Consider the following 9,975-nt stretch of genomic DNA (forward strand, 5'->3'; position numbering starts at 1 on the left):
GTCCCCTCGTTGATCGCCTCCAAGCTGCCGGCCAAGGGCGGCTTTGGAAGAGGGACAAGATGCAGCTGCCTGGCCGGGAAGGTGGGGAGCAGGGGAAATCGAGTATTTGAGAAATAACCGGCGGCATCGCTGTGAAGCGGCGCGGCTTCGCGCTCACGGGTGCGGGCATCTTGCTCATCACCGCCGCGAAGGATCCACCCTCCCCCCCCGAGGAAAAGCCCCTAAATAAACCCCCGAGGAGGCAGGAGCCGGGCTGACCGGGAGGAAGGTGGGAGTCCTGGGTGAGCCTCCGCCAGCCTCGGAGATCAGCAGCAGCAACAAAACATCCCGACGGGGCGGGAGAGAGGAAACTTGGTGTCTCCGGGAGAAACGGGCAGGGAGCGGGCAGGGCGGGCAGCCCGGGCTGGGGCCATCGGGGTTTTATTTAAAACGGGATTGACGGCAGGAAAAATCCGGTCCTTTCCCAGTTGCACCAGTAGGTACCGCCTCTGGGCGCTGGAAGAGCGGGGAAGAGCGGCCCCGGCTCCTTCGTGCCGGGCGGGGGGCGATGCCCTGTCCCCGCCGCTCCGGCAGCGGCTGCCCGGTGGTCCCGAGTCCGCCGGAGCTAAAGGACCTCTCTGCTCGTTCGCAACCGATTTCGAAGGGATTCAACGAAATTCGCAGCCCCGAGGCTCACCTCGAGCTCAGAGCAGCCGCCTCTGCGCTGGGGCTTTGAGAAGGATTTCGGTGCTTTCCTTTTTTAAAAATTATTATTATTATTATTATTATTATTATTATTATTATTATTATTATTATTATTATTATTATTATTATTATTATTATTATTATTATTATTGTCGCCCAGCAGAACTTTCCCTGCTTGAGAGGGACCGGCAGATCGGCTAATTGCAGGGAAAGGTGAGCGGAAATCAGCAACCCTTCGCCATGCCCCCCTCGCTCTCCTCCCCCCTAACCCACCCCCTCCCCCCGCGCCTAATCACCCCATTACGAGCCCCATCAGTGGGATAATGACAGCAAAAGAGGGCGGAAACCGCCCGGAAAGCGCGGGGATCCGGGCGGCAATTAATTCCCGTTAATCAAGCTGCAAGGTGTCGCCGCCGGGGAGTGACATCCCCCAAAACGCCTCGCGGCCAATGGGCGCGTTCACACTGGGGGGAGAGGGGGGGGTGCAGCTACTGGGGTTCCCGAGCCGGAGTGGCACAAGTTCGGGGTTTTTTCCCCCCATTTCCCCCCTTCCCCCCGCCCCCCCGGAGGGCGCGGCGCTCTCTCCGCTGTCCGAGGTGCTGAAGACTCATCCGGCTCCGGAGTGACTCCGGTTTACTCTCTCCCCCCCACCCCGCCCCACGCTGTCCGAGGTGCTGGCGAGGAAGGGGGGCGCCGCAGCGGCCCGACGGCTGGCCACCCCCTCCGCCCTCCCCTCGCCCTTCCCCATTGATTTCTGGATCATTAAGTGGTTAAGGCGCTGCGAAGCTTCACTATCGATCGCTGCTTCCCCACCTCCGGCTGGGAACCCCCGGGCTGCCCCCCAGCCCCACGCCGCCGCTGCTCCGGGCAAGGGTGGGGTGGCCGGGTAAGGGGCCGGGACCCTGGGTGAGGTTGGGGTCCGTCCCCCCACCCACCCCACCCCACTCCTTTCGCGGCCAAAGTTTGACTCTGCCTCCCTCTCCCCCCTCTTCTGTCTGTCTGTCTGTGAGTGCAGCTGGGCGCGATGCTGAAGACGGAGCAGCCCTGGATCTAACGCCTCGGAGAGCCTTGCAGCGATTGTTGCCGGATCCCAGGCTGAACTTTGCTCTTTTATTTTTTTTTTCTTTTTACCTTCCTCCCCCCCGTTTTGTTTTTTTTTCCTTTAGTCTTTTTTTCCCCCCCTCCCCCCGTTATTGTTAATTATCATTATCGAACCGCTTCCGCCGCGCCCTCCCCGCCAATGCCCGTGTGAGCGCCGGCACCTCGCGGGGGCCATGGAGGGCTCCACCGGGTTTGGGATCGACTCCATCCTCTCCCACCGAGCCGGCAGCCCGGCCGTGCCCAAGGGGGACCCGCTGGTGGGCGACGGCCGGTCCCCGCTGGAGCTGAGTCCCCGCTCGGAGGGCAGCAGCGGGTGCCCCTCGCCCCGCTCGCCGGGCCGCGAGTGCCTGGAGGCGGCGGTGCCGCGGCCGGGCCTGGATGCGCACCTCCAGCCTGGGCAGGTCTCGGCTCCCTCCCAGTCCCGGACCGTCACCTCCTCCTTCCTCATCAGAGACATCCTGGCCGACTGCAAGCCCCTGGCCGCCTGCGCGCCTTACTCCAGCACCAATGGACCTCACGGCGGGCAGGAGCCGGCGGGCAGGATCCCCACCAAGCCCGGCGAGGACTTTAGGGAGAAAATGGAAAAAAACACCAGCAGCTCCTCCTCGGACTCGGAGTACAAAGGTAAGAACCGCTCACCCCTCTGGGTCTTCGCACGGCGGGCAGGGCGGCCTTGGACCCAAAGCCTCCGGCGGCCCCGAAGCCTCTCGGTACAGCGGAGCCGCCTCCGGCGCGCCCCGGTGATGGGGGGGAAGTCGCGGTACCGGTCGCCCTCGAAACGAACGCGGTGTCGGCGTCAACTTGGGGAAACTCGGGGGTTCGGGGGTCGGTGGGGTTCGTCCCGCTGGAAGGGGTTGGGGCGATCGGTGTTTAGCCAAACGATCCCGGGGGATCCGCCGGGCTGTTTTCCGCGGGGAAGATCCGGCTCTTTCGTTCCTACCCGCGGGGAAAGGGGGGAAGAGAACCAGGGGCGGATTTCTGCCTGGGAAGGGAAAAAAGAGAAAAAAAAGGAAAAAAAAAAAAAGAGAGAAAAAGAAAAAGAAAACAATAACAAAATAATCACGGGTTTGCCGGGTATTTCCCCTGCTCTGGTGAGAAACGAACAACAAAGTCGGAGGGGGTTGATTCGATTTGTATTATTTCTATTATTATTTTTGGAGACGGTTTACGAACGAGCGCGACAGACAGGGCGCTCCGGGCCGCATCCACGGCGCCGGTGGGGCTCGGGGCTGGATGCGGCGGCTGCTCGCCTTGGGCGGTGGGCTTCGGCCGCCCGGGCCGCCCGCTCCTGCGGCACCCGGGGAGGGGGAGGCACAGGAACTGCGCGGGGAGGGGGAGTTGGGGTCGGTCCTCGCCCCCCCCCGGAGCGGTTTACCCTGGGTGCCTTCGCCCATCCCGCCCCCCATCACCCCTGCAAAAAGTTTCACCCGGGGAAAATTGTTTGCCGGGTGTTTACGAGGGGAAAGGGAGGGTACTCGGCTGGGGGGAGAAAGGGGAGGTGATGGCACCTTACAGGGCCCTGGAATTGCGTGGTTTCGGGGGGGGGGGGGGGGGGGGAGGGTGTTGGTAGGAAAAGGGGAGACGGGCCGAGCCCCGGCCCGGCTGAAAAAGCACCATCGGCCCGTCCGGAGCCGCGGAGAAACCCGCTTCGAGAAGGATAAAAATAATCACCCATACGAGCCCCCAAACGCGGCGGGAGCCCCGTTTTTGTGTGTGTGGGGGTGGGGGTGTATTTTCTATCTGAACTAAGGACAGAGCCTCGGGTCGGTGCGGGGCTGGAGGCGACCCGGGAGAAAGCCCCCCCCCCCCGCCTTCCTGCCACCGCAGTTTTGCAGAGCTGGGATCGAAAACAGCCGCGACTCCCACCTTGGCGTTTTGTTTTCGCCTCCTACACTCCCCCCCCTCCTCCCGAATTCCTTCAGCTTTACTCCCCTTTCCCCAAATCGCCCAAGTCTCAGAGGCGCGAAGGACGCGAGGGTTCTCCGCATCCCCTAAGCCGGACGAGCCCGTGCTGGGAAGGGGTGGGTGGTGGGTGGCAATTTTGGCTGGGGGGCCGTTACCGCAACCGTGCTCAGCTCCTCTCCTGCGCCCGGGCAGCCACGGCCGTGATAAAAACGCCTCTTAAACAGGGAGGAAAAAAAAAAATCCGTTAAATCAGGTGAAAACCACCACTTAAATCAGGGGGGAACCACCAGTTAAATCTCAAGGAAACACCCTTAAACGGGGGGGTGGGGGAAAATACAGTTTAAATGGGGGGAAACGCAGCTTAAATTACGGTTAAAAAATACTGCGTAGATGAGGGTAAAAACACGGTTCCAGCGGGGCAGCGGGTGAAGGTCCCTGCTCCCAGCGCCATCCTTTTTTTTGCTGCTTCGGAAATAGCTTTTCCTGGAGCAAAATCCCCTGATTTACCCCGCAGAGGGGCTGCGGGCCCGGGCCTAACCCGCGGCGGCGGCAGGGTTTGGCCCATGCCAAAATTCCAGGGGAAAAAAACCCCTAATATATATATATACACATACATACATATATATATATACACACACATATATATATACACTTTTTTGGTTCTGTTTTTAAGCCAGCAGGGAGCCGGAGCCGGCCCGGGGAAGCCGCCGCCACCGAGCGCAGCCCTTTGGCGAGCAGGAACTTTTTAGGAGCCGAGAACCAGCCCCGGTCCCGGGGAGCGAAGCGGATCAGCCCTGGGGATCGAGGCGGCGGGTGGGGGGAATTTGCCTTCTCCGGGATGGGGGATGCCGGACCCGGCTTTCCTTTGTGGAAAAACTCCTCACAAACTTTCAGGCCTTTCCTGGGAGGGAGCAAAGCCGGGACGGGACCCCTCCACATCCCACCCTACCCGGTCCGGATCCGACCCCTTCCCGGTGGGTACCGGGAACCGGAGCCGGGTCTCGGTGTTTTTAAGGCTCGTTCCCCTGCTCGGGCTCTGCCTGCTCGGCCAGAGCCGCGGTTTCTGGTTGAAGGGTTTCGCTCCCCGGTGGCTCAATTAACCGGATTATTGTCTTCCTACAGAGAGAAATCAGCTCGCGTTCGGTGCAGCCCCGGCCCCGCTCACCCCGGCCCCAGCAAATTTAACATAAACCCCCTAAAAAAAAATCCCAGCGCCGCCGATTTGTATAAACTGAGTCTTTTGGCCACATAATCTCCTCCAGAAGGGTGGAGGAGATGAGCACAAACAGGGATTTATTTTTCTTCTTCTTTTTTTAATCCTCTGCTCGGAAATTTCCCCGTCACCTATGAATGTTTCCCGAGATAAATTCCCGCGTAGCTCCGCCGGTGCGTATGTACCGACCGCGCCAGCCTCGTCTCATTCGGTTCGGGTTTTTTTTTTTTAAGATAAATAACAACACGGGAGAGGGTTTGCGGAGCCCCTTCCCCACTATTTCGTTGTGCGCTCTGGAGAGGGGAGGTTTGTTGCATCCCCCCGGCAGCATCCCCGGGAGGATGGAGGTTTCTCCGCGGAGGGGGAAGAATCAGCATCACCCCGGTGACTTTCGCTTCAAAAACGTGGGCTCGCGATTTTCGTTTTGGGTTGGTTTTGGTTCGATTTTGGTTCGATTTAAAAAAAGAACAAAACAAAAAAAAAGAAGAAGAGAGAGAGAATATAAAGAAGGGGATAAAATATCCAAACATCGAGAAAAGCTGTTGGGTTTTGGGAAATAAAACCAGAGCAGGGTCCTGCCCCGTGAGAAACGAGGGGTGAGGGAGAAGGGGGGTGGGAGTAGGTTCTGTGGAGCCGGGTCGGGGGTCCTTGCAGCTCAGCCCGGCGCTCCAGCCCCGCTCCCAGGGCCTTGGGATGGGCCCGGCTCGGACACCCCGTGAGTCCCCTGTGGGCAGCCGGGGTTAATATTTACGGGGTTGAGGAGCAAACGCGCCGTGAGCCCGACTCGGTGCCTGAGCCCACTGCAGTGAGTTACACACACCACCCCCTCTTTTGAGGGTAATTCCTGCCCTGACCTGACCTCTCTTCCTCCCTCCCGGCCCAGTGAAAGAAGAAGGGGACCGAGAGATCTCCAGTTCCCGGGACAGCCCCCCGGTGAGGCTGAAAAAGCCGCGCAAAGCCCGCACCGCCTTCACCGACCATCAGCTGGCTCAGCTGGAGCGCAGCTTCGAGAGGCAAAAATACCTGAGCGTGCAGGACAGGATGGAGCTGGCCGCCTCCCTCAACCTCACCGACACGCAGGTGAAAACGTGGTACCAGAACAGAAGGTAAAAATGCACAGTTCCCTCCTGCCCACACCGCCGGGGTCCCATCCTGCGCCTCTCCCCGGCCCCGCACCCTCAAATCGGGCAGGGCTTTTTGCACCCCACAGCCACCCCATCCCTCCTGGCACCAGGAAAGATGTGGGGTATCCCACTGTGCCAGTGCCCCCGGGGCCTTTTACCCCAAAGTAAGGGGGAGAAAAGTGATGCTGGGGCAGAGCAGATTTGGGGCTGCGGGGGGGAGGGGGGGGGAGCAATCCGCGCCCCCAGCCCCGGCAAGGCGGGGAGACAGGACCGGGCTTCCAGCTAAACACAACAGCATAACACATCGGCCCATTAATAATAGATACCAATTACTGCTTTGGGCATCAATAATTAACACCCCTTACAGTAATTACACAATTATTATTATGATGAATAATTTACTGGGGGAAATAGGTTTAGCGCTTCAGCGACAAATCTGTAAAAGGGCTGGAGACGAGTGATGCTGCCGTGGATTTATCCGGGCGTCCCGGTCGGCTCTTCCCCAGCCAGATCATTGCCACCATCATGAAATGAGGAACCCCCGAGCTGCAGCCCCCCCCCAGCCCCACCCTTTCCCCTCGCTCCTTCCCCACCGCCCCCCAATTTTAACTTTCCCTCCCCTTAATTTCCAGTCCCCGCTTTGCCATCTGCAAAGATCCGCGACTTACCCACCCGTCGGGGGTTTGGGGGAGTTTAGCGGCGGCGGGGGCTGTGCGCTTATCCCCCCCCTCTCCCCACATCGTTCTCGCAAGGACACACCGGAGCCGGGCCCGGTGTCCCCAGCCCCTTCCCCGGCCCCGCTCCCTGGCCAGCCCGACGACGGGGTCCCGGGGCAGCGGCTTCTCGAGGTCCGGCACACACCCCCCTATACCTGTACGCACCTACATATAAAAATATACATGTATATATGCCGCAAACGAATGTCCCGGGATGCTGCCCCACGCGTGTCCCACCGCGGGACTCCTGGAGCCACCCCAATGCCCCGGCCCGGTCAGGGGGTCCCGGAGCCCCGGGGGCGGCGGAGCGGGACCGCGGTGGCCTCGGGCCGGCGCATCGCGGCGGCAGCAGCGGCGGGGCTGCCGGGTAGAGGATCCCTCGTGTCACACACGAGATGTCATACGCAGTTCGTAATCTACAACCTGGAATTTCTACCCCAGAAAGGGACTGAAATGTTGTTGGCCGTTTATATCGCAGCGATTTTCACCCCGCCGTCGGCTCCCAGCCGAGCTATGGCTCTGGTGCCTCCGAGGAGGCTCCGTGGGGCCTCACGCTGGGCTGCCACGGCGGGGACACCGGGAAGATAGGTCCCCATATCCATTAATGAGGTTTACGTGTTCCCTCCGCACTGGGCTGGTCCTCGCCGTGCCATGCCATCCCGTTTCATCCCATCCCATCCGCACAGGGAGCTAGCGGCGGGGAGAGGGGATGTGCAGGGAGAGCAGATCCCGGGGAAGGGGGCTATGCAAAGGGTGAAAAGATCTCAGGAGCGGCTTTTGGAGCATCCCTCCCTCCTTAACTCCCTCTCTCGACTTGTCCCCCCCCAGGACCAAGTGGAAAAGGCAGACGGCGGTGGGCCTGGAGCTGCTGGCCGAGGCTGGCAACTACTCAGCCCTCCAGAGGATGTTCCCCTCGCCCTACTTCTACCCGCAGAGTTTGGTCTCCAACCTGGACCCCGGCGCCGCCCTCTACCTGTACCGCGGACCCAGCGCTCCCCCCCCCGCCCTACAGAGACCCTTGGTGCCCCGCATCCTCATCCACGGACTGCAGGGCGGCAGCGAGCCCCCCCCGCCTCTGCCCCCGCTGCCCGGCGTCCTGCCCCGGGCCGCGCAGCCCCGGTGAGCCCCGGCCGCCCGGGCAGCCCCACCGGCACCCACCGGGCCGGGAGGCTGGAGGGGACCACCCCACCTCCGGGGCCGCGAGCAAGCGACAGACTCCCGCTCATCCCCAAATATATATATATATAAATATGAGACCTTCCCCCCCTTTTTTAAAATATATATATAAAGAACGCAAGAAACAAGGGCAGGTTTGGCAGGACGGAGAGCCGGCAGAGTTGCCCCCCTCCCCACTCACCGCCTTACCCCCTTGTGTCCCCGAAGGACAGCGGGGCAGCGGCGGTGTCGTGTGTGTGTGTCCCCCGCATCGCGCCGGGGACGGCGCTGGGAGCACGGGCAGGGGCCGGACGCTCCCGTGGGGGGGGGGTCTTTGCCTCTCCGGTCCCTCCCCAGGAACTGCCGGGGGGGGCGGGCCGAGCCACCTCTGCTACGGACGGCTCCAGGGAGCTCCCTCCCGTCCTTGCCCGAACCCGGGGATCTCCCCAAACCCGGGGTACCGGCCCCGCCGTTGGGAAGGGTCGGGGGGGGGGAGGGGGGGATGCCGGGGCCGCTGGTCCCCGCCCGCCTCAGCGAGACTTTGGGACGTCCGTAACTAAAAAACAAAAAGCGGTGAAATGTAAATACGGTGCGCAAAATGTATATGAATTATTTATTTGTGAACCCTGAGGGCGTATTTGTGTAAGTGATTCTTGTCAGTCTGTATCCCGGGGCCGGCCCGGTTGGGGGGTGCGGGGAGGAAGGGGGGGGGGGGGGGGGGGGGCTCGGGGTGCCGCAGCCGCTCCCGCTCTCCCCCCCCCCCCAACCCCCCCTTTTTTAAATGTGGAAATAAAACTTCTTTACAAACAAACGGGTCTCGCCTCCGCCGGCCCTTTCTTCCCCTCCCGCTTGTTTGCTCTGGCGGATCAGCCGCCGCCGAGGGAAAGGGAAAAGTAAAGAGGAGTTTTCCCACCTCCCATCGCAGGGACCCCCCCCCCTTCCTCCGCCCCTCGGCTCACCCTCAGGCCTCCCCCTCACCCCCCGCCCAAGGGCTCGGGCCCAGTGCCGGCATGCGGGGCCGGGAGCGGCGGGGAGAGGTGGGGGGGGGGCGGGCGGCGGGGTGACCGGGACGATGCTGCCCGGCGCGGTGATAGCCGCGGCGCTGGTGAATTATTAACGCTAATCTTAAGTGTATAATTGCCTAAGTGCTTTAAATGATCGCTTTGGAAAATGGATTGTTTCCACCCTTTAAAAGTGTCGCTCATCTGGCCGCGGCCAGCGAGCCCGGCAGCTGGTCCCCGGGACAGCCGGGCAGCGGCTCGCCGACTCGGGGAGCCGACAGATGGGCTGCGGGCTCAGCCCGCCCGGCCCTCCGCCGCTCCCCCCGGCCCTCCGCAGCCGGCGGACTCGGCTGTCTACGGAGCCGTTTCCCCCCACACCCACCCCCCCCCCTTCCGACCCTACAGCATCCCCCCAGCTCCCCGGGGCCCGATGCCCCCGGCCCGACCGGCCCCGGGAGCTTCGCCCCGGCACCCCCGAGTCCCGCCGGCCCCGCGGGGAGGGTTATTGTCGGCTCGGCCAAATGCACAACCACGCCTGGAAGCGAGAGCCCCCGGCCTTTGTGGACCGGGCTGTTCCTTTGCATGTGAATGGGAGAGTTTGGTAAATCCCCGGGCCTCGGCTGGGGCGAGGAGGAGGAAGGCGGGGGGCAGGGGGGGGGTCGCTCCCAGCTCAGGGTTAATGAAGTGGGAAAGGAGTCTTTCAGAGAGGCCTGCAAACAACCCCCCTTCCCCGGGCAACAAACCCCCCGTCCCAAATCCTACATGGATTGACTTAAACCCAGGGGATAAGTGCTTTAAATTAATCTCATTGAATAAGAATGAGGCCAAACAAAACTCTTTAAAATCATATTAAAAATCTATCAAAGGACAACTTGCAGTGGGTGTGCTTTTCATTTTGTGAGCGCAAAGGCAAGGAGCACACAGCAACCTTCCTCCCATTTACACAGCAGGAATGTGAATCAAAGACATTCTCTAATATTTAATTGTCCTTGTAGCCATGGCAGATTCCTCCTCTTACATTAATGAAGTACAAGGCTTCGTTACACGGCTGTAATTGCAACATTTAAATTTGCTGT

The 9,975-nt window shown here is 61.2% G+C and overlaps 1 protein-coding gene across 1 annotated transcript; it reads left to right on the forward strand.

The window, feature by feature from the left end:
• Positions 1–1,958: 1,958 nt before the first annotated feature.
• BARHL1 (BarH like homeobox 1) lies at positions 1,959–7,866 on the forward strand (the record flags this gene model as incomplete). Its single annotated transcript, XM_084272612.1, has 3 exons — positions 1,959–2,409; positions 5,787–6,009; positions 7,572–7,866. The coding sequence occupies 3 exons, from the start codon at positions 1,959–1,961 to the stop codon at positions 7,864–7,866; spliced, it is 969 nt and encodes a 322-aa protein (XP_084128738.1).
• Positions 7,867–9,975: the final 2,109 nt, after the last annotated feature.

Source organism: Gallinula chloropus, assembly GCF_964237585.1.
Source record: "Gallinula chloropus genome assembly, chromosome: 18".
In the NCBI taxonomy this organism is placed as follows: domain Eukaryota; kingdom Metazoa; phylum Chordata; class Aves; order Gruiformes; family Rallidae; genus Gallinula; species Gallinula chloropus.